Source organism: Mus caroli, chromosome 1 (genome assembly GCF_900094665.2).
Source record: "Mus caroli chromosome 1, CAROLI_EIJ_v1.1, whole genome shotgun sequence".
Classification (NCBI taxonomy): domain Eukaryota; kingdom Metazoa; phylum Chordata; class Mammalia; order Rodentia; family Muridae; genus Mus; species Mus caroli.
In genome coordinates, this window is record NC_034570.1 from 7,218,346 (window position 1) to 7,243,273 (window position 24,928).

A 24,928-nucleotide genomic window follows, 5' to 3' on the forward strand; every position below is an offset into this window, starting at 1 on the left:
CTGGGCTTTTTTTGGTTGGGCGTCTATTAATGACTGCTTCTATTTCTTTAGAGCAAATGGGGCTGTTTAGATTGTTAATCTGATCCTGTTTTAACTTTGGTACCTGGTATCTGTTTAGAAATTTGTCCATTTCATCCAGGTTTTCCAGTTTTGTTGAGTATAGCCTTTAGTAGTAGAGTATGATGATATTTTGGATTTCCTCAGGTTCTGTTGTTATGTCTCCCTTTTCTTTTCTGATTTAGTTAATTGGGAAATTGTCCCTGTGGCCTCTAGTTAGTCTGGCTAAGGATTTATATATCTTGTTGATTTTCTCAAAAAACCAAAACAAAACAAAACAAAAAAACAAAAAACAATAACAACAACAAAAAAACGCTCCTGGTTTGGTTGACTCTCTGTATAGTACTTTTTTTTTTTTTCAACTTGGTTGATTCCCACCCTCAGTTTGATTATTTCCTGCTGTCTACTCCTCTTGGGTGAATTTGCTTCCTTTTGTTTTAGAGCTTTTAGGTAAGCTGTCAAGTTTGGGTATGTTGTGGCTTCATTTCCTTTAAATGCTAAAAAAATTTTAATTTCTTTCTTTATGTCTTCCTTGACTAAGTTATTGAGTAGAGTGTTGTTCAGCTTCCATGTCAGTGCTGACTTTCTATTATTAATGTTATTATTGAAGATCACCCTTAGTCCGTGTTGATCTGATACTATGCATGGGATAATTTCAATATTTTTGTAACTTTTGAGGCTGTTTTGTGACTCATTATATGGTCAATTTTGGAGAGGGTACCATGAGGTGCTGTGAAAAACGTATATTCTTTTGTTTTAGGGTAAAATGTTCTGTAGACATCTGTTAAATCCATTTGTTTCATAACTTCTCTTAGTTTCACTGTGTCTTTCTTTAGTTTCTGTTTCCAGTATCTGTCCATTGATTAGAGTGGGGTGTTAAAGTCACCCAATATTATTGTGTGTGGTGCAATGTGTGCTTTGATTTTCAGTAAAGTTTCTTTAATGAATGTGGATGTCCTTGCATTTGGAGCATAGATATTCAGAATTGAGAGTTCATCTTAGATGATTTTACCTTTGATGAGTATGAAGTGCCCCTCCTTATCTTTTTTGATTACTGTGGGTTGGAAGTCTATTTTATTTGATTTTAGAATCGCTACTCCAGCTTGTTTCTTTGGACCATTTGCTTGTAAAATTCTTTTCCAGCATTTTACTCTAAGGTAGTTTCTGTCTTTGACCCCAAGGTAGGTTTTCTGTATGTAGCAAAATGTTGGGTCCTGTTTATATAGCCAGTCTGTTAGTCTATGTCTTTTTATTGAGGCATTGAGTCCATTGATGGTAAGAGATAGTAAGGAAATGTAATTTTTACTTCCTGTTATTTTTGTTATTAGAGTTGGTATTCTGTTCTTGTGGTTGTCTTGTTTTAGGTTTGTTGAAGAATTACTGTCTTGCTTTTTCTAGGGTGTCATTTCCCTCCTTGTGTAGGAATTTTCCCTTTATTATCCTTTGAAGGGCTGGATTCGTGGAAAGATATTTTGTGAATTTGGTTTTGTCATGGAATACTTTGGTTTCTCCATCCATGGTAATTGAGAGTTTTGCTGGGTATAGTAGCCTGGGCTGGCATTTGTGTTCCCTTAGGGTCTGTATAACATCTGTCCAGGATCTTCTGGCTTTCATAGTCTCTGGTGACAAGTCTGGAGTAGTTCTAATAGGCCTGCCTTTATATATGTTACTTGACCTTTTCCCCTTACTGCGTTTAATATTCTGTCTTTATTTAGTGCATTTGTTGTTCTGATTATTATGTGTTGGGAGTAATTTTTTTTTCTGGTCCAGTCTAGTAGGAGTTCTGTAGGTTTCTTGTATTGTCATGGGCATCTCATTCTTTAGGTTATAAAAATGTTCTTCTATAATTTTGTTGAAGATATTTACTGGCCCTTTAAGTTGAAAAATCTTCATTCTTCTCTATACCTATTATCCTTAGGTTTGGTCTTCTCATTGTGTCCTGGATTTCCTGGATATTTTGAGTTAGGATCTTTTTGCATTTTGCATTTTCTTTGATTGTTGTGTCCATGTTTTCTATGGAATATTCTGTACCTGCGATTCCTTCTTCCTTCTCTTGTATTCTGTTGCTGATGCTTGCATCTGTGGTTCCTGATTTCTTTCCTAGGATTTCTGTCTCTAGAATTGTCTTCCTTAGTGATTTCTTTATTGTTTCTACTTCCATTTTTAGATCCTGGATGGTTTTTTTTTTTTTTTGGTTTTTCGAGACAGGGTTTCTCTGTGTAGCCCTGGCTGTCCTGGCACTCACTTTGTAGACCAGGCTGGCCTCGAACTCAGAAATCCGCCTGCCTCTGCCTCCCGAGTGCTGGGATTAAAGGCGTGCGCCACCACGCCCGGCTCTGGATGGTTTTGTTCAATTCTTTCACCTGTTTGGTAATATTTTCCTGGTACTCTTTAATGGATTTTTGTATTTCCTCTTTAAGGGCTTCTATCTGTTTGCCTGTGTTTTCTTGTATTTCCCTCTTAAAGTCCTCCATCATCATCATGAGAAGTGACTTTAGATCCATGTCTTGATTTTCTTGTGTGATGGGTTATCCAGGACTTGCTATGGTTTGAGATTTTAGTTCTGATGATGCCAAGTAACCTTGATTTATGCTGCTTCTGTTCTTACTCTTGCCTCCTGCCATCTGATTATCTCAAGTGCTTACTGCCCTCAATATATCTGATTGGAGTCTGTCCTTCCCATAATCCCAGTTGATTCAGAACTTCTTAGAGTCCAGTTTTCTCTGTGATCCTTTGATTGTGGCCTCATGTAAACCTGAGATTCTGGGTGTGTCAGAATTCTTGTCAGTCAAGCTTCCTCTGGGAACCTGTGATCCAGGTGTGACCAAGCTCCTGTTATCCTGGGATCCTGGAAACCTAAGATCCTGGGTGTGTTACAGTGCCTGGAAGTGGTGTCTCCTTTGAGGACAATGGGGCTGTCTGGCGTGTTCGAAACCAAGTTGTACCAGTACTGATCAGAAGGAACCTGAGCAACTGGCCAGGCAGGGGTACAGTGTCCTTGCTCCTGCTGTTACAGGCCCATCAGAATTGGATTGGAATCGATATTGTGTTCCATTCACCAGTGATCCTAAGATCTCGTGGAGAGTCCTCTGGGGTCCATGGGAGCTTCCACCGAGTTCGTGTTCAACGTGACCCATGAGGATAGTTTTAGTAGCCATGACATAGGGGGAGAAATTCTATTTTGTTATTTATTCACTAATGAGATGCCAGTTTTCTAGCTAGATCACCGGGTTTGATAGAAGTAATAATCCTGTGTGCAAAACATGTGAATGAAGAAATGTCCTATTGAGATATTTTGATGGGTCAGACCTCTCTTATATGATAGATCTTTGTACCATATATACTTTGTTTACTTCTCTTAATTATACATACTCTGGCTGGCTGAAATTGCACTGGTAGATTTTCCTCTCTACACTGATACTGAATGGAAGGACTTGCGAGTGCTCACTTAGTTTCTTGTTTATTTAACACTTGTGCTTTCTTTCTTTTTTCTTTTTTTGTAGAGATAAAGATTACCATTTAAGAACTTACAAATCTGTTGTCATGGCCAACAAATTGATAGACTGGTTAATTGCACAGGTAAGAAGACAAATAGATGTTGCCCCACTTCCTTCTTTCTCATGTAAGTGTGAGCTGTGAACTTGCTGTCTGGTTGATTCACTGTCATCTCTATTGTCTGCCTTCATAGGGATAGTATGAAGCTGAATTAAGATTTGGATTTGATTTCTGGGATCTTGTAGAGCCTTTATGATATCTTCTTTTTCAAAAATAAGATGTTCCTATTTTTAAACCATGAGCTGAGTTTCATCACACAAATAAACAAACAAAAACAGATAAAATCAACTACCAAGCATAATTTGATTATCAGTGAAGAATAGCTAAGTTCAGTCACTAAGTCATCTTGATGCTTTTTCTATTAATTTGTTTTAAAGTTCATTAGTCCTCACAAATAATTCAACTCTTCCATGTCATTTTGTCTTATACCAGCCTGGCATGTATAACATAAGCTTTAATGTCTGTGTAGTGCAGAGGGTATACTCATTGCTTTACAGATTCATTGAATCTTAATGTTGACAACCAGTACTGAGAAAATTTATGGTTATAAGTGAAAAAAATGTTTATAAGTACTAAAAATTCACACATACAACATGTCATACATAAACATATCACAATAGCTTTTCAAGTATAGATTTATGTAGTTATTTTTATGATAGGTCAACTAATAAGTGTTTGGATATATTCTATTGACTAAACTCAAGACACTACGAAAAGGTGATATACACTTGAACTGAACTTGCTGCCTGGGGCAGGGGTTTGCTTGGTTGAAATGCAATTGCTATACATAAATATTTGAGTCAATTTCATAAGCAGCCTCACTGTTTTGTTTGTATTAAAATATCCTTATTCTCCTCCTATAAGTAGGTAACAAACCTTTTTTTTTACTGTATATAATTATTTATTTTTAAAAATTAAGTCAAATCAATTCTTATTTAAGAGATTTGATTCCTTTGCTCCAGGCCACCTCTCTCAAATGTCATCCAGCCCTTTCTTACCTCTCCTTGGTTTAAAGACACAGTCATTGACAACTTCTAAGTTCTTTTTTGTTTGGTTAGTTTTTGTTTTTCTGTTTTTCGAGAGAGGGTTTGTCTGTATAGTCCTGGCTGTCCTGGAACTCACTGTGTAGACCATGCTGGCCTCAAACTCAGAAATCAGCCTGCCTCTGCCTCCCAAGTGCTGGGATTAAAGGCTTGCACCACCACGCATGCCTCACAACTTCTAAGGTTTTGTTGTTGTTGTTTTTGCTTTGTTTTGTTTTTGGCTTTTGGTTTGTTTGTTTGTTTGTTTGTTTGAGACAGGGTTTCTCTGTGTAGTCCTGGCTGTCCTGGAACTCACTCTGTAGACCAGGCTGGCCTCGAACTCAGAAATCCACCTGCCTCTGTCTCCCGAGTGCTGGGATTACAGGCATGTGCCACCACTCTCTGGCAACTTCTAAGTTCTTAACTAGAAGATTTGAGGATTTTTTCAATTTACTTTAGGGATTCTTCTTCAATTATCTTTAAGCCATTTTAAGGTAGGGTTCACTTGTGTCACCAAACATCTCTGAAGAGTCTTCTCATATCTATTCCTAACACTCAGAACTCTACTCTTTATGAAGGAAATGCCAGTGCAACACTGAAACAAACATCCATTCATGGGTATCTTCCAGTTCTGACTTCATAATCAAGACAAGCCTTTACAAAAAGGAATGTTCATCTACTGCATTACCTTTATAAGATAAACTGTATATAATATTGCTAGAACTAACTTCATCAATAACATCTCTGTGATTGTATTCCTTCTGGTATGCATCAAAACTCATACTGAGCAATGAGCAGCTGAACAAAAACACACCAAGTGCTAGGTAACAAACTTTTAATACATATTAAAAATGAAATTAGTCAACATTTTAAGTTAAATACCTAATTTAATATGCATAATGATATATAAACACAGTATGTGTGTATGCATATATATATGTATATATATACAGTTTGAGATTTCATTGTTTAGTGTTGATTTCTAATTTTTTTTTTATTTCATTGAATATAAATTTGAGAATTTGCTTTCTTAGAGGAATGAAAGTGACTTTGAGAGGACTAGTAATCACATGTTCCATAGTTTCCCAGTAAGATACCTTCTAACACTTTAATACTGTTGGTCGTGTGTGTGTGGCTGGGTTGGTTCTTCCTTCAGGAAGAGACTTTTGCACAGAGTTCATGCTGCTCTAGAATTAACATAAGCTCATATGATATGTGGTATATGGGAGAAGGCTGAGGAAATGGGTTGGGAGCAAAACTTGGTGCCAAATCAACCTTTAAATTCTAAAGCAAAAAGTCAGTTACTAACTTTAGAGGAGACAATACTTGTATTTTTTAACATTTAAGGTATCCTATTTTATCTGAAACATGCTGAAACAAAGTATTTGTTACTTAATTGTCTGAGACTCCCAAGGAAGTTGTCTCAAGTAACCAGTATTTGGTGCCAGCTGTGCTAAAACTGAGACAAGTTTGGACCTATAACTCTCTTTCTCCAGTATAGAGTTTTCAACTGCTCACCTCATCCTACAATAGCTATTTGTGGCTTCCTACATTGGTCCCTGATGCTTCATAGTTCTCATACTGGTCAATGTGTACGGTTAAGGCAGACTTTCTAGCTCTTAATACTGAGCTTCAAGATAGAGCACCATGGGCTGCCTTGGGATGGAAAGGGAGCAAGCTAAAGTGCTTAATTTAGGGGAAGAGATAAAATAGGGCTCCCTTTCCACCTAGACTTGTATTTGACTTAATCTGCACACTAATCAGTACTGACTGGATTTGGACAGCATGACTGGGCAGCTGGAGTTAGCTAAGCTACAGCGCAGCAGTCCACAGGCTGTTGTGAGATATCTTTGGATGCTGTGCATATCTGTGATATGTGAGTGATACCATCTTGGACAATGCAATGACTTTGTTCTGTTCTCCATATGTTGCTACTTCCTAGACTGATGCTTTTATTCCAATGGCTTATAACCAAATACCTTATTCCTCCCTGGATAAGTATGGTGATGTATTACTAAAACATCATGTGATTTGCTTATGTGTGATGTGCAGGCAACATTTATATTTTTTAATTAGACAAGTTCTTGTTTCATCCCATCCAAGCAATGGTTTTTACACTTTCTTCAGAGCTTCCCAGATCTAAGTAGACTCCAAAGGATTTTTAAAAGAGGTAGGATCACTACAGTATTTGAGATTACATTTATACCCCCTTTCTTTTAATGAAATATTAGTCCAGTAAATAAAACATTTAAATAATCAAAACAACCAAAGCTTTCAGCCTAACCCTTTAAATAGCTGCAGAAATAAAGCATCAGGACACATGCAGGCAAGTTCCTACCTTTCAGAAGTTGGTACTCATTTGGGCTCATTTTTAATCTTTTGTACAATTCTTTAGCATCATCCTCCACAGAAGTCCTCATGGATCCTCCACCTGGCTCAGGGCCTTTCTCTGTACACCAGAGTCAGGCTGACTAAGAACCTTAACTGAATTGGATAATGATTCTTAACTAGGTACTACTTTTAAAGAGATCAAATCCTTCACAAGATCCAAATTACTGGAAGGAAAAAAATAGCTTTTTTTTTTGAGCTTTAATGTGTCATATCTTGAACTTGGTGTGATATTTAGAAATGAATAAATGTATATTTTTAAACAAATTCATAAGACTTATCAAATACCTGGATTGGTGAAGATATGATGCATATATGTAGGTACATAGTCAGTTTGCTTTGGTGGATATCAGGGTTACAGTTTTCACAACCAAAAGTACAGTTTATCTTGGTGTTTTATACATAGGGAAATGGACATTGTATGTACTGGCATTACATTACTGAAGGTGAGAGTGACACTGATGGAGTTCAGGCATTTGTAGGAAACTGGACTAACTAAAGACCAGTGATAAGTGAGAAACTTTGGAAAGTGAAACTGGAGATGACTGGAAGATTTTGAAAGCCCAATGGAATACTTTTGTCTTGATTATTAAGAAGTCTCTCTAACTTTAGAGCATGATATTCCTGTGTGCTACAACTGAGTTCTGCAATAGCTGATGTTTGAATGACTCCAGAAAAAATATGTTAATTTACATAATGAAAAAGGAGAAAGCAAATGAGACTACTGATGGTGGAATTGAAATAAAAATGACAGTAGATTTGGTTGAGTACTTATGTGCTAAGAAATGTGTTAAGAAAAGGCCTAGGGAGTAATGATGTCATGTGTGGGAGATGTTCCTTAAACTAAATTCAGGTGCTATACAGCCTCCAGTTGCCTGTCACCATGCACAGTGATTTATTTTTTGGTTAACAGGGTGATTGCCGTACCAGGGAAGAGGCAATGATATTTGCTGTTGGGCTCTGTGACAATGGATTTATGCATCACGGTAGGAACTCTTACCCTCAAACCTCACACATGGATCTCATTGTTTTGGTTCCTCTTGGGACATTGGGAGTGTCTCAGTGATCCACTAAGGTCAAGACAACCTATCTGGGTCTTGCCATGGGTCCCAGATGAGTCACGACATCTGCGACTGATTTCACTATTGGTGCCATTTTTGTAGCACATTATCTACCAGTTTTTCTAAACTTTCTCTTGTTTTTCTATATTGTGTTGACTCCAAAAGAGCCAGAACATGACTTAGAGGTTTTATTTTCTTTTTAAAAATTTCATGTATCTCTTTGAATTAATTTTATATAAACAATCATGATCTTGCCTGAATGTTATGTATAGGCGGATGAATAGATAAGAGCATGTATGTTTAATATTTATTGTTCATTTTAGGACATCATACTCAAAATCATCTTACAGAACTAAATCTTTGGTAATAAATATCTTTTATTCTATTAGATTTTTTCTTGCTTGATACCTTCAAATATCATTACACATTAGTGGGTTTTTTTGTTGTTGTTGGTGGTGGTGGTGGTTTTTTGTTTTTGTTTTTGTTTTCGAGACAGGGTTTCTCTGTATAGCCCTAGCTGTCCTGGAACTCACTTTGTAGACCAGGCTGGCCTCAAACTCAGAAATCTGCCTGCCTGTGCCCCCGTGTGCTGGGATTAAAGGCATGTGCCACCACACCCAGCTCACGCATTGGTGTTTTAATTTTAATTTCTCCATCTATCAAAGTAATGAGAGTTTCCCGTCTATGTGTGCCATCTTATACAGTGCATGCAAGCAGGCTCTTTTCAGTTACTAATGCCATATGCTTCTCAACATCTGGCTGATATAGCATCCATTCATCAACTACTTTCAGTAGGTTATCAACAACTGAATAAAAAGGGAGCACCAGTCACAGTCCTTTGAGGGGGGTATCCTTTCTGACTCATGTCCTCATGTTTAGATCACCAGGAGTGTTAAGATGAGGGGGGGGTATCCTTTCTGACTCATGTCCTCATGTTTAGATCACCAGGAGTGTTAAGATGAAGAAATATTGGTCCCTGAAGAGCAAACTACTGATGGAAGAAATTATAATATTTTAAGGATAGAAGTATAAAATCCAATGGACACCCCTCAGTTATTTTTCTCCTTTAACCCAAAGCAACAACAGGCAATAATTTCACATAAGCATTTTTCCAAAGTACTAAGTGACAGCAAAACTTCAGCTGAATACAGTCCCTAGCCTGGATTTCTTGGTGCTTCTCTTGCCTACTATGTGCCAATTGTTTGGAGAAAATACCATGTGATCTTCCAGAAAACAGATAGATCATGGAGGCCAAACTTAACTCAGCCCAAAGTGTTTGTCCTTTCTGTTGTTCACTGTGGCTCCTTACTGTTTATTGTGTGGCTGGTAGCTTCATTTGTCACCATGTGACCAGATGCTCTTCTGTCCAAAGATCACCCATGCACCATCTGCTCCACATTATTTTCTGGAACTCTGTCAAAAACAATGAAATCGAATGCCCCTTCTGGTTGCTTGACACATGCCAAGCCGTTTCCATACAGCACTTCCTTGTAGTCAGAGCAGGATGAAGATTTATTTGACCTTCATTTGCAGTCAAGAAAACTAATATGAAGACAGTTTAGGTAACTTTCTAATTTCCACACTGAGAGTTGACCCAGACCTGGGCTGATTTATCAGAAAGTTACGTGCACTGGCACCACAGCCTTCCCATTACGGTGGGTTACCTTGTCCCTACAAGTACACTACAAGGCATTAATGATAAAGAATGAGAAACACAGAGTTTTCTCCTAAAGCATTTTGGTTACTGTCAAGATTGCATTCAATATACATTCTTGTTATCTGTATCTACCTGTAGTTTAAACAAAGCTAACAAAACATACCCAACATATGTTACCAGTTTATACCAGGGATCTTAGGGGGATACGTAAAATATTAACATTTGGATAAAAGAGATAAAGTTGACCTTGGCAGAAGTAAGATTATTTGGCAATGTTAGTTGCTCAGTCCATGACACTAGTTGCTTCAGCTGATCCTTGGTATAAGCTAGAATCCTGAAGAAGTAGGTTCCAACACACTGCACTGGCAAATAAATACAATCAGGTGAGGAAGAAGAAAGCCTTCCTTTTTCCATTGCCCTTAAGTAGGCCTCCAGCAGAAGGTATTGCCCAGATTAAAGGTGTGTACTATTACACCTGGACCTAAGCTGTTCTTCACTTGATACTTGCTCTGTCCCAGACTTAACATACTCAGAGATCTTCTTGCCTCTGTCTCCTCGGATTAAAGGCATGTATCATCTTGCCTGAGTCTAAGCTTTTCATGGCCACTGTGCTTCAAGATCTGAATCAAAAGCCTTTGTCTTCCAACTTCAAGATCTGGATCACAGGGGTGCCCTCCATTTCTGATTGTAGTTCATTCTAGATATATTCAAGTTGACAACAGGGAATAGCTATCGCACTGTAGCCCAGTTGGATTTTCCCATAAAGATGCAGACCATTAAGCAGGATTATTTTCTGAAAGTGGAAAATGTCCTATGTTTTTGCATTTAGAGTGTATGAGATTTAGCAGTTACTGTATTTTTTTCCTTAAATTTTGAATTGCATTTGGACAAAGGGAGATTAAAATCTCAACATTGAGAAGATGATACTCACTTTAAGATGGAAAACCCTACAGATAACAGTAATTTAAAGGAAAAGTAGGCATAGGTCATTGAAGGAATGTGAGGGGCATCTGTGGGAAACCTTTTTCTAGGAATCCAATGCTGAACTTATGGTTGGCAGAATTCCCTGAGTGTGTGTGTATTGGTGTGGAAAGTGAGCTTGGGATTTGAGTTTGCTGACATTATATGAATCTCTCCATTTCTTTAGTCCTAGAAAAAAGTGAATTCAAAGATGAGCCTCTACTTTTCCGCTTTTTTGCTGATGAGGAAATGGAAGGATCAAATATGAAGCATAGGCTTATGAAACATGACTTGAAGGTTGTGGAGAACGTCATAGCTAAGTCACTGTTGGTAAGCTGCTGCCACCTTCTGTTTCCTTCTGGGCAGTGATTAGCACAAGAACATAGTAACATGTTGATGCTTTCCATGTATTTCAGTGTAAAGACCTCCTCATTCTTTATCAGTAATATTAGTATTTTACATTTCAGATTAAATCCAACGAAGGCAGCTATGGCTTTGGCCTGGAAGACAAAAACAAAGTTCCAATAATAAAATTAGTGGAAAAGGGGTCGAATGCCGAGGTAATATAAATTCGCATTTTTGTTGAAGTTTGTCATCATGCAATACAGTGCCAAAGTGAAATCAACAGCTATGTGTTTATTGAAGATACTGTCTCTGAATAATCATGTACTAAGGTTCTATTATAGTATTGGGTTTGTAGCTCTGGGACTGTGTCTTAGTGATGACTGAGAATGGGAAGTGCTGGTATTCCAGAGATCTATAGCTCTGAATCGAACAGTCTCCAAGAGATGTGATTTGTGTCCCCAGTATTGTCCCAAACATTGAATCTATCCTAGAATTTTTTGGAAGTTGCATAGGGTGTGACAGTTGTCCTAAGTCTACCAGATGACTCTTCTATTCAACCAAAGGAAATATCTTTTATTTTCTGCTTCTGTTGTCGTTTCTAAGAATGTAATTTCCATCATTAAAGCAAATACTTTGACTTTTTCATTAAATCAGTTGACATCTTCTCACATCACTAGGTTTTTAAACAGTGGACTCTTCTGATTGTTGTTGCCTTCATTGAGAAATATTCATTTGATAGCAGTTATATATTAGCATTTTAGCTTCTAGAATTATAGACATTTAGAAAGCAGATGACGTTCTCTGTTCTGAGCTGGAAACTCTGATGTTTTTCCTGTATATACATGAGGAACTGAGTTTGATAAACAAAACCCATTGTTTTGTTTTGAATGTGGTATGTGTGCTTGTAATCCCATGCTTGTGAGGTGGAAGTCGGTGAATCCCTGCATTCACAGGCCAGCTATCCTATGCTGCTTGGTGATTACCAAGCCAATGAAAGACCTATCTCAAGAAATGATGTGACAAGGTGGGTATCACTTGAGGAAAAACAACTAGGGCTGCTCTCTGGCTGCCACATGCGTGCACATACATGTACATACTACATTCTATACACACCACACACACACACACAAATGAACTCTGTCTTTGTCTCTTTCCCTCTCTGTATCAGTTTTTATCTCTCACTGCCTCTCCTTCCCTCCATCTTCCTCCTTTTTCTCCCGGTTTTCCTCCTCCTTGCTTCTCTCCCTCCTTTCTTTCTTTCCTCATTGAGCTTACCAGTGATGTACCTCAATGATACTGGATTTAAAAACTACCCTGCTACCTAACATGCAAGGTACATAACTAAGTGAACACCTTAGTATTCAGGTCTTTCATAAAAATGTAAAAACTGTAATAGTAGAACATACATAATTTTAAATCTGTGTAGTAAAGTCAGTGGTACTCTGTGTAAAGTAAGTGTAACCTTATTGTAAAGGTCTTTTATTTCACCCTAAATCAAACGTGTGCAAGATAAAGCTTTCTATCCAGCGCTCTAAGTGCAAATATATTGCCTCCAGTCCATTTGTATTCTGTTTGTGTATCTGTCCATCAAATGACCATGGTTAATAGTTCTGTAGGATGACATGCTTCTTCCTGACACTTTTAGAGGCTGCTCTTAGGGCAGAGCATCATCCTACTCTGCCATAGATAAAAGACTACCTCATTAAGTAACTCAAGACAGAGTTACTTAATGTCTCATTAAGCAGTTCAAGACCGAGGCCAGTCTTGCTGGTTAGAACGCCTGCGCTAACTGTAGGGGCAATGTCCTCCTTGTCATCTTTCCACGTGTTGCATTAGGTAAAACCTGCACTTGTTGGACTGTACTTGCTTAGATCCCTTGACACTCCTTCCATTCCTTTGTACTAGGCATACTCATGCTGTTGGAGGCTGGAGATAAAAACTGGTTGTGGTCAATATGTTTATGTATTCATGGTATAAAAATTTCTGAGCTAAATAAATTAACTTATATACAGTATATAAATATATAATATATAAAATACATGTGTTTATATGATATATAAAACATACCTGGAGATACATATATACATATCTATCTATCTATCTATCTATCTATCTATCTATCTATCTATCTATCTATCTATCTATCTATCTTTCTATCTATCAATCTATCTACCTCAGTTTGTAAGTTAAAGGACAAGTTTGATTTTCTTTTTTTAAATTAAAGGCTCTGTTGTTACAATAACAAGAGAGAGCCAAAGATGCATACAGTATTTAGGAAAAGCACTCATGGGGCTAGGGAATGTAGGGGATGATTGATTTCAATAAGATTCTGCAATCTCATTTATAATGATTCTCTGTATTATTATAATTGTTAACCCTCATCATAGTTCTGTTGTATAAGGTTGCTATAGACATGTTTTCATGTCCAAATGTGGTCATGCTAAGCCTCCTCTGATTCAGTTTTGTGAAAATATAAACTATTCATTAAATTATCATTCCTTTTTTTTTTTCTACTTTCCCCTTAGATGGCTGGCATGGAAGTTGGGAAGAAGATATTTGCCATTAATGGTGACCTTGTTTTTCTGAGACCTTTTCCTGAAGTTGATTGCTTCCTGAAATCGTGCTTAAACAGCAGAAAGCCACTGAGAGTCCTCGTGAGCACAAAGCCAAGAGAGTAAGTGACATAGCAGAAGGAACAGGGATGAGTAGAGTATCGATGCTAACTTCAGGGTGTTATTTATCACTGGGCTCCCCTGGCATACAACATGTACCCCTCCCCTGCATGGTAGGAGCAGGTCTATAGGTGAGAGAGGAAACTGCCTTGCTTATCTTGAAAGGTGCTCACTCCTGAATTAAATGGTGTTTTTCTTTTACTGTCCAACCTTTGCTATTTTGGGTTATACTAATCTCGAGAAATGATGTGACAAGGTGGGTATCACTTGAGGAACAACAACTAGGGTTGCCCTCTGGCTGCCACATGCATGCACATACATGTACATACTACACACTATACATACCACACACACTAAACACACAGACAAATGAACTCTGTCTTTGTCTCTTTCCCTCTCTGTATCTCTCTTTATCTCTCACTGCGTCTCCTTCCCTCCATCTTCCTCCCTTTCTCCCTGTTTTCCTCCTCCCTGCTTCTTTGACTGAGTAAAAACTAATTTAGTGGAACACCTTTAAGTCGAGAATAAAGAACTGTATGTTTGGCTATAGAAAGTGTTGTTGATTATACACAGTCTATAATGTACTGCTCATATGCATGAAGTCAAATGTAGAAGGTATACCATGCAAGCACTTACTTAGGAAGTTACCCTTTCCTTTAAAGCAAAACCAACCCCAAGCTCTGTGGCTCTCTCAGCTTCTGTTTACATAAATAGAAAAAATTCCAATGTTTGTGTTTGTTTTTCATTGTTATAGCTGAGATAACATAAAAGAGCAGAGGATTACTTTAACTTGTAATTGCAGAAATTTCAGTCCATAATGACAGGAAGGCATGGTGTTGCAAAATTGCTCACCCAGTGATGGTCAGAAAGTAGGGAGAGGGAGCAAAAAAGCCCCTAGACAAAACCTGCCTCCAAAGGCATACTCCCAGTAGCTCACTTCCTACAACAGGGCACAGTTAGTATTAGCCCAACGTCTATTAACTCATACGTGGGTCAACCAAGGGAGGAAATCAGTACCCTCATGATCCAGTCATCTCTAGATAATGCTGATCTCTTGAGACCACTCAACGCAGGAGCCTTTTGGGAATAACATCACAGCTGAAATGTGACAATATTTATTATGAAAAATTCAAAGTAGAAATTTCTTTAGAAGATATTATTTTCCTCCAAATCTTACCACATTTAAATAAACAGCTACTACTTTTTTGAAATCAATTACTGTTTTTTCCAAGTATTGGTGCATAATGTAATTATATACATATAGAATAGGGCCATGTTCTATTGTAGTGTCTTTAGCTAAAACACTTGGTGTACATGCAGTTCATTGGCTTCTATTCTCTGATTTCGTTCTACCAGTGACCTGATTTTTCTTTCTAAGCTTAATTGTGAACTGTGGCATCAAATGGTTGAGATGACATGTATGTAAAGTATTTAACAGAACATGTGAATAAGCTATGTCTCAATTACTATTTAAAAATTGTATCAGTTACAACAAGCAACTTCATTAATTTTAAGATGAATATAAAGGATGACATTTATAAAGAATTGTTTAACAATTGAAGAAAATATTATAACCATAGCTGGTATTCTTATTGATGTTAAAATACTTTTATATGTAAAGTATTATATAGCCACATACATTCAGCAATAGCTAGATGCATCATATGTACATTCTTCTTGAGTCTGAGTGTATTATTATTGACTGGATTCTCCCTAGAACATCCTTTTCTGACAATGCTAAGTCATTAATGGTCACGGGTGCTTTAGCTCATAATGTAATGCACTAAGTGGCCTGAAAGCATAAGTGTAGCTTGTTATTACAGTTTCTCACAGGAAACACTGGGCTAGAGGGCAGCAAAGAACCACTGCAATATCTTCTCTCTATATATAATTAAAGCTTATTTTTCCCCTCTTTATCTAGCCCTGCTTAGTTGCCTATGTCCTGACACATTTAGGGCATTTAGAAGCAATAAAATATCTTAGGAAGGACTACAGAGGTATTTGGAACAATTATTAGTGAATATAAGAATATGCTCTATGGACACCCAATTTACCCTTTAAATAGCTGATCTGCTTACACAGACATTTCAATAATTGAAAGAGCACAGAGCCAGTGACATCAAGAATAAACAGATGGGAACAAATCCGTAGCCATCAGAGTCCTAGGTTCATGTTTCCCAATCATTCCCTAAGTGATGCTGTGCAGTGTAGACTCCTAAAAACAGTCCTTTGACACCACACACACACACACACACACACACACACACACACGATATGTTTCCCAACCATTCCCTAAGTGATGCTGTGCAGTGTAAACTTCTGAAAACTGTCCTTTGACACTACTCACACACTACACACACACACACACACACACACACACACACACACATGCACACACACACAGAGGATAAATGAATGAATAAATATTAAAAGGATTGCATACTCATGTTTCTTTTAATATACTTGAAAGGTATAAGTTCCTCTAATATTCTCCCTATATTGGGTCCTTAGAACATTCACATATATTAAAGAAAAACTTATCTTCTCTTTTTAAGAGACACTATAAATAAGCTAGAGTGGTATTTGATATGAGAAATCCTCCTGTAAGTTACAACATTTATTAACTGGTGTGTGTATATGGTCTTTAGACAGTTATACTGGTTTCCATTGAGGAGAATGTTTTATAAAGCAAAATTCTCGAACTCCAAACTCTAGTAGACACTTTCTGTACTGCGGGCTGTATCCTGGCATCCCAAGCTAGTCTATCTGCTAATTGCTCGTAGACACTCTCAATATACTACTGTGAGCAGCAGACATGTGCTCAGACACCGCAGTGTGCCTTGGCTATAAATAGTTATAGTCATATTATAATAGTAGATGCCACAAGAATACTCCCACTCTTAACATTTTCAGTTGAAAGTGACCTTCTAAACCTCATAGATTACTCGTTTCCCGGACTTCTGTCTAGATTTCTGATTATGTAAAGAGGTGGAAGTTTTTGAAGGCTTTGAAACATTCTAGATACTTACAATAATCTATTTACTATATGTTCACTAATATCTTCCTGACTAATAAGGCTGACCTCATTGGTTTTCTTGTGAAACTGTGACTAATAGATGACATAAGCAACTCAAAGGAGGAAGGGCTTACTTAGCTACCAGTATCACAGGACTCTGTTCATGGTTGCTTGGCTCTATGTGCTAGGTCAGAACATAATGGTGGTGGGAGTGTGTGGTGACCTCATGGGACCCTGAAAACAGCCAAATAGAAAGGCATGAAGCAGCCAGGCAGTGGTGGCGCACACCTTTAATCCCAGCACTTGGGAGGCAGAGGCAGGCAGATTTCTGAATTTGAGGCCAGCCTGGTTTACAGAGTGAGTTTCAGGACAGCCAGGGCTACACAGAGAAACCCTGTCTCAAAAAAACAAAACAGACAAACAAAACAACAAAAACAAAAAAACCAAAAAAAAAACAAAAAAAAGAAAAGAAAAGAAAACGAATGAAAGAAAGGCAGGAAGCATTCAGGAGAAGACACAACCCCTAACAACACACCTCCATGGATCTGATCCTCTATTTAGGTCCCAAGTTTTACTTTTCATCACCTCCCAACAATCCAGAGTATTGTGAGTCCATCAAGGTCTGACACCATCAAGTAGGTCAGATATCTCAGGATCACTCACCAAAAACTCCATTGTTTGTCATGTCTCCAGGACATGGTTCTGTTCAGGACATTTTACATTCAACCACAACAAATGCATCCCCAACCTTGTACAGTATCTTAGGATTTCCTTGATATTTTCATTCATAAATTATACTTGTGTATAACGAGAACGGTAGAAGTTTTCTCCTAGGTGAATTTTCTGCTATGACAGGTAACTTCTCAGAAAGTTCATGAAGTAAAGTAGGGCCAGCAGGCTGTTCATGCCCTGGTGCAGACAGGTCATCACAGTGCTCACCACAGTGAGTGATTCTCACCTAGATAAAGAAGAGTGGGAGCGGAGAGAGATGCAGTGATAGCTCTCTCTCCAAAGAATTCATTTTGTCTTAAATCAGACTTTCTCCTTCTCAGGCTTCCAAGGCCAGCTGGATTGGGGAACATCTTTAGATCAGGCCCAGAAGTGAGAGCTCAGGAGAAACCGTGTGGAATCTTTGGTTGGATCACCCTTTTTTTTTCTTTGTTTTTGTAATTTAAGTAATATCCTGTTTGGAGAGGAAAAGACAAATATATCAGAAGTAAATACAACAGAACTTTCCTTTGATTCCAGCCATGTTTTACACTTGATGGCATAAAGGAATTTCTCCAAAAGGCTTTGCAGGAGCTCATTTTACATATTTATTCTCTACCAGAAATAGAACAATCTTCACGAATAATTTTATTGATTATTTTAATAGGGAATGTAGTTTTCCCATTGGAAAAATATGATTTCCGAAGGTCATGTTTTTATTTTAGTTTAATCATGTTTAATTAGAGGAATTCCAAGTTTTCCCCTAAAATGGCTATCATGATGTTGTGTACACATTTTGTTTAAAAAAATGTATGGTAATCTTGAAGAGTAGAAGTCAGAATCTCATAGCAGAGTTAGTTAGATGGGCAGACCTTGCTGAGAACAGTGTTGAGAGGCTGCTGAGAATTACAAATAACCCAGAAGAAATTAAGTACACACTTGGAAGCTGTAAAGTAGTCCATGTTAAGTGAATTTGCAAAAAGTGTACGCGAAAGCAGGAAGCCACTGTTGGTTCATCCTCACCAGCTCATGTATTCATTCTCCTCCTGCCTTAGTTCACTTTCATTTTAGTGAAATGACTTGTCTCTTTGACAGATAATAGTAATCATCTGCTGTTCAAATGAAATGGATACAGCCCTGGACCCCAGCAAGTATGGAATTAAGGATAGTGGGTGTGCTGATTCTTTGACCCCTGTCATACATATATGCAAATCATGCTACGGTATATAACCTCATTTACAATAGCACTTTCCAACTGCTACTGGAAGGGAAATTTGCATTTTTATCACTGATTGCTTGCCTGGTTTACAGCAGAGACTTCAGTGTCAGGCACTGCCTGCGGGCCTAAATGTTCCTTGTGGTTTCCTAGGCTGTTCCAGGTGCAGGGTCTTCTGCGAGCTGCCTCCAATAGATGTGCCTATCTTCAGACTGTCCAGTGTGTCTGTGAAGGGCTGCTTAGATTTGCTTTATAACTAACTCATCCTTTTCTGAACACAGTTGGTACTTAGGTATGCAGGGCCATCCAGCAAAATGTACTGCACTGTGTCCATTTTTTTTTTTGCTCTCTATTGCAGTTTATGATACTCATCTTTATACAAAAATGCTCCGTCCTCTCTAGAGTTCTCTGCTCTTTGGGTTTGCTCTTTGATTTCTGGCTTCCTTCTGGGGAATGCTCTCCATTGTTGGTGACAAACAGCACATCCCTTCCAGTGTGCCATGACAACGGTCTCATATTCTTCTCCTCAAATTCATTTTTGTGTGAGTTCTTTGGCAATACTTCTCTCACTCGGGTTTTTATTCTTCCAGAGATATATTATAGAAATGTGTAAGTTAATCAAATTCCCAAGGATATGATGTAGTGTTAGACAGCTCTGTCCTCTATAACTTGTCCTTGTTCGGCCTCTGGTGATTTTTGCAACAGTAGAAGTGTATTTCCTGTTTGTGACAGTAAGTCAATGAAGAATGCTTCCTTTTTCTTGAGTGTCTATGTAGCTCAGCATTGGGCAGGGCAGATTGCTACTTGTAATAGCTAATCTTGGATATCAACTTGACACACCTGAGGAAGGGGAGCCTTAGCTGAGGAACTGCTTTCATCAGATTGTTCTGTGGGTTATCTCTGGGGACATTTTCTTGATTGCTAATGAATGAAAGAGGGCCCAGCCCTCTGAGTTGTGGCACTCCTTGGCAGTTGTGTTGGCCTGCGTAGGGAAGCTAGCTGTGCAGAAGCAGGGAGTAAGCCTCTAAGCACTGTTGTCCTATGGTCTCTCTTCTGTTCCTGCCTCGGCCTTTGCCTTGATGATTAGCAGTAATCTATGAGATGAAACCAGTGCCCCTACAGCTTGCTTTGGTAATGGTTTTATGCTAGAAACAGAATTTAACTAGTATAGAAACTGTCTCTTTAATCCCCATCAGCATACTACAAAGTAAGTTTTAATAGTGATAGCCTCCAGCAGTTTCTGCAGCATGTTTTATAGCAGCAGCTAGTCTAAACACAAGTTTACCCAGCTACATGTAGCAGTATAAGAATGTAGAGCTAGTTTAGCTGTCCACATTGTATGTTTTTTCCCACAGAGGATGCATCTATGTAAGAGTTTATGGGCACTCTATGGCATCCCTATTACATGCCTCATTTTGGGTTAGGCAATGGCCATTGTTATCTTCACAGGCTTCTCACTCAGTGGTGTCCACCAGGTAGACCTTCCCCAGTTTTCCAGTTTCTTCTGGTCTTGATCCTAGCAGCAGTCTCCCCTGTAATATAAGAATTCATCGGGGAACAGTACTAGATCAAGCAGTGGAAAGTTCAGTTAGGACAAATGGGACAGCAAGAACACACTCCAGTAAAGAACAGTCTGAGCTGAGTAACAACCCAGATGGCCATGTCGGGGGCTTAGATTTCTCTTCCACCTGTTATCCCCTCTCCTGTCCCCCCACCCCCCCCAGAGGGGACATTTCTAATAATGGGGGAAATCTAACAAAGAGCTTCCCACTTCTTACAAAATTTTATTTGAGATACGTAGGCGAATAAAATGCAAGACTATGCATAAGAGATTTTAGTGTCAAGGAGGTTGAAAAGTCCAGTAGGGGAAAGGTTAACAACACTGCACATGCTCCCTGGTGAGGAAGTTTCTCTGCAGTTGACTTAGCTGGAGTGACCTCTAACACCTATTGTTCTTTACTTCCTGCTTTGGGGAGCCCATCTGGAGTCTACCACTACCATTCTATTTACATCCCGTTGAGGGCCCTGAGCTGTCTCAGCTGGAGGAGCTACTACCTCCAAATTCCTGCCTGCCTGCCATCTGAGAGAAGGTGTAGATGAGTTCAGAACCAACTGTGGGTTTACATTTGTCTCACTGTATTTTCTGGTTACTTTTAGGACCGTTAAGATTCCAGATTCTGCAGACGGGCTTGGTTTCCAGATCAGAGGCTTTGGACCTTCAGTTGTGCATGCGGTGGGAAGAGGTGAGACATTCTTTGCTGCTGTATCCAGAAGTGCACCAGCAGGTGCTTTGGCTCTTCCCTGTCCAACTGAAAGGAGTCCTCATAGTGCTAGGAATGGACCCCTTTCACTGAAGTAATGCCCTAAAAGGACATTCTGAAAATCACACATCAAAATAAAATCTCAAACTCCAATCTGTGTGTCCTTTCTCATGTCTACATGTCTAGCACCCAGGAAAGCCAAGGTAGGATTGATTTACATTCTGACACTAGGTAACTCAGGCAAGAGTGAGACCTTTCTCAAAAAAACAAAAGGGAGATGGGAGAGATGGCTGCATAGGTGAAGTACTCGCCCCACAAACAGAGATTGTGAATTCTGATCTCCAACTCTCACATTAGAAACAAAATACAAAACAGACCTTTGTGTGCTAGCACTTAGCTTTAATCCCAGGTGAGGGGAGGGGTGGGCACAGAGACTGGAGAATCTCCTGGGCTTGCGGGCTGTCTAATACAGTCTGAAGGCGAATTTCAGGTTCAATGAGAAACCTTGCTAAAAAACTGGTGCAGTACTCCAGGAAAGACACCAGATGCCAATCTTTGGCCCTCGACATATGCATACAAACACACACACATATGCACGCACATATAGCCACATACAAGAAAACCCCATGAACAAATAAATAAAAAAAACAGCCCCTCCCAAATTCTCAATTATATTATTATTGTTACAAATCTGATTGAAGAATGACAACCTCAGTCATAATTTTTTTTTTGGTCTACTTTGGTTTAAATTAATGATTTTAAGGTGTTCTATTTGTGTTTTTCTTAGCATCAAATAAAATTTGGGGCTTTGTTCAATAACTTAAAAATGAGAGGTTTCAAGTTTTGTAGAGAGTTCAGGTCTTGATACCATCTTGCTATATATTTCCTTCAACATTTTCCTTTGAGTTCTCAAAAAATTTCATTTTGAAATTCATTCTTAACCAAATAATTTTAGTGATTAAAAGCCTGCTTAATTTTTTTTGGAATTATTTGAAAGGCAAATAAAAAGCTCTTGTGATCTGTATTTTTATTTCTTCCTGACACCACTAAAGGGAGTAGAGATTTCTGAGTGTTGCACAGAACAAATTTCCTGGCTGCTGGGGCAAGGGCCTTTGTGAACAGGGAAAGTCTCACACTTATGTAATACGGGGAAGGTCATATTTGTAGTACTAAGAAATTGAATACCTCATCATATGGTCACTCAAGCATGAAGCAGAGAAATTTTGAAAGGGTGTTCCTTTCAGAACCAAATTTGTACTATAAAATTAACCAATGCAAGTATGACTCAAAAGTATATGTTCTTTCAAAAGAAGTAGCGTTCCACTTGTATTTCCACAATGGGGAAACATTGAATGCCTTTCCACATTTAAAGGTCTTTCAACACTGGAACAGACATGCACTGAGCTAACACATATATGGTTTCTGTTTTTATTACCTGTGAGGGAAGTTTGTCTCATCCTAGCCTAAATGCATAGAGCAGTGTGCAGAGGTGTAGTCCATCACTGACTTCTGAGTGTGTGGCCTCTGGGTTCATGGTTTTTGTTTCTCAAATGGGAAAGGCTGGGGATGGGGAAACTTTTGTGTTTGTCTCAGACTTTTTTTTTTTTTAAACTCAGTGGTGATTCATTATCAAGCAAATTATGCCCCAAGAAAGGGCCACTGTGGTCATTCTTGCTAGTGTTGCTGCTCCCAGGCCACTAGAGTTCAGCCTTGGATTAGTCTGAGCACCTTCCTGGCTCTTTCTTCAGAATAGCTGGAGAGAAAAAGCAACAAAATGAGACACCAAAACACATCTGCCCTGCCCTCTGCAGGCCTCACAGAACTGCATGTCCTGATGCCATCTCTGTTTATGATTCTTTTATCAGTATATTTTTGCAGGGGGAATATTTTATTTGCAGGGGTAAGTTTTATGGACATTGGTATAGTGTGTGTGTGTGTGTGTGTGTGTGTGTGTGTGTGTGTGTGTGTGTNGGTATAGTGTGTGTGTGTGTGTGTGTGTGTGTGTGTGTGTGTGTGTGTGTGTGTTTGTATTAAAAAATCTTAAGTATCCAGTTAGGACATGCCACTTACATATTTGCTTAGGTACATTTCCATAGGTACACAGTTATGTATATATAGACTCAAAGTGAATGGATGACTGATAATTGCTTAATTGTTCACACATTCTCTGGCTCCCAAACTCCCATTTACCTTCTAACAACCAGTTGTGATTGCTAATTGACTTGACTTTTTTCCATTAAGAATTGCTTTATTTAGGCTAAAGAGATGATTCAGTTGAAGTTCTTGAACTGTGTGTTAACCAGAGTTTGGGTTTCCAGAAATCACATAAAAAAGCTAGTATCTTCAGTGCACCCCTATAATTCTAGCACTGGGGAGGCAGGAGTAGGATGGTTTCTGTGGATTGCTAGACAGCCAATCTAGCTAATAATTTTCCCCCAGGATGGGTGGTAAAGCCTGACTCAATATAGGAAAGGTAATCTAAGAAATGCTCTTGTCTATGTATGCAAGCGCGTGCGAGCGCGCGCACACACACACACACACACTGGCAAATCCATACCACATACACTTATATACACTCACATGAACATGCACACCCACACAGAAAAAAAATGTCTGCAAGAGTTTTAAAGAATGAATTTTATATGTACATTGAATTATTGGCTTTTAAAAACAAAAGTAATATTATTTTAGTACCTATGGATTTAGTAAACTAAGTAAAGTTCATGCTTTTGGTCTTTCAGAGTTTTGTTTCACTATAGATTTAGAAAGTTAGATTGACTAGACATAAGAAAGGGAAATGGCTGGTCAGCAATTGAAAGGAAATATCGCTATGTGATATTCCCTCCAAATAATCCTTTCGGAGACAGTGGAATATTCTATTCATCACAGTCTAGACCATTGGTAAAGAACTGGTAGGAGTGAGGGCCATTGCTATCTGAACCGGATTCATCAGGAATGTTTTAGTTATGCTTTGATATGTTTAAACTTGCTTCCATTGTTCTGCATCTGATAAAGGCGAATCCTTTTGCTGACATTTGACTTTGACAATATTCCTCATTGATATTTAAAGGTACTGTAGCTGCAGCAGCTGGCCTTCATCCAGGACAGTGTATTATCAAAGTGAATGGAATCAATGTCAGCAAAGAGACACATGCCAGTGTCATTGCACATGTCACAGCCTGCCGGAAATACAAGCGGCCAATGAAGGTAAAGATGAGATTAGAGTTCATTGAACACTTGCATGAAACTTTTAGGGGTGTCACGGACTAATGCACACAAAACTTTGGTTTCCAATTTTCTTCTAATTTAAACACAGCACTGTGAATCTCATTATGACAGATTTATCTTATTATTCAATCCTAAAGTACTAGATGTGTTTAAATAGTTGTATTTTGTCATTACATTTTATTTTTGAGGTCTTATCACTTATTTAAAAATCTATTCTGAGGCATCTTTCTTTCTTCCCTCAGTCCTTTCTCTCTCTTTCACATCCAATTATTCCTAGGTGTTGTATCCAGATCCACATGAAAGCTAGACAAGTTCCTCCCTCCATCCTTCTTATTCATAAGGATTTATCAATATTAAATCTGTAGCTATGAAATATTTTCTTGACATACTTTAGAATATAAAGTGATCAAGAGTGTATAAATATACTCTTCGTAACAAATCTATGAGAAAATCTAGACTTTATAGAATTAAGTTTTAGATAAAGTTATTTAGATAAATGGATTTAATTTTAAAAGAAAATATCAGAATATAATTGGCCTGTGTTTAAATTTTTAGGCACTATCCTTATATCTGTTAAATACTATCAGAAAATGAAGTTGGGTCCTAATATAAGCACATTCTATTTTTATCTGAATAATACGTTAGTATTGGCCAGGTTGAATGGAGTCTCAGGCTATCCAACTAGAGGCATCAGGAACCTTTATGGGGAGGGTCATGTGTCTTCCTTACTCTGTGTGATGAAGTTCTCTTGCTTTTAAGAATCTGACTGTGCCCAAGCTGGG

At 38.3% G+C, this 24,928-nt stretch overlaps 1 protein-coding gene across 4 annotated transcripts in view; it reads left to right on the forward strand.

Annotated features, from left to right (window-relative positions):
- The window catches only part of Prex2 (phosphatidylinositol-3,4,5-trisphosphate dependent Rac exchange factor 2), a 301,528-nt gene that overhangs the window by 136,038 nt on the left and 140,562 nt on the right, over positions 1-24,928 (forward strand). For all 4 annotated transcript variants that reach the window (XM_029482876.1, XM_021163512.2, XM_029482881.1 and 1 more), the window contains 7 exons: positions 3,561-3,636; positions 7,936-8,008; positions 10,888-11,030; positions 11,168-11,260; positions 13,571-13,719; positions 20,815-20,900; positions 23,989-24,125. In XM_029482876.1, coding sequence (XP_029338736.1) covers positions 3,561-3,636; positions 7,936-8,008; positions 10,888-11,030; positions 11,168-11,260; positions 13,571-13,719; positions 20,815-20,900; positions 23,989-24,125 — 757 coding nt within the window. The remainder of the gene's footprint in view (positions 1-3,560; positions 3,637-7,935; positions 8,009-10,887; positions 11,031-11,167; positions 11,261-13,570; positions 13,720-20,814; positions 20,901-23,988; positions 24,126-24,928) is intronic.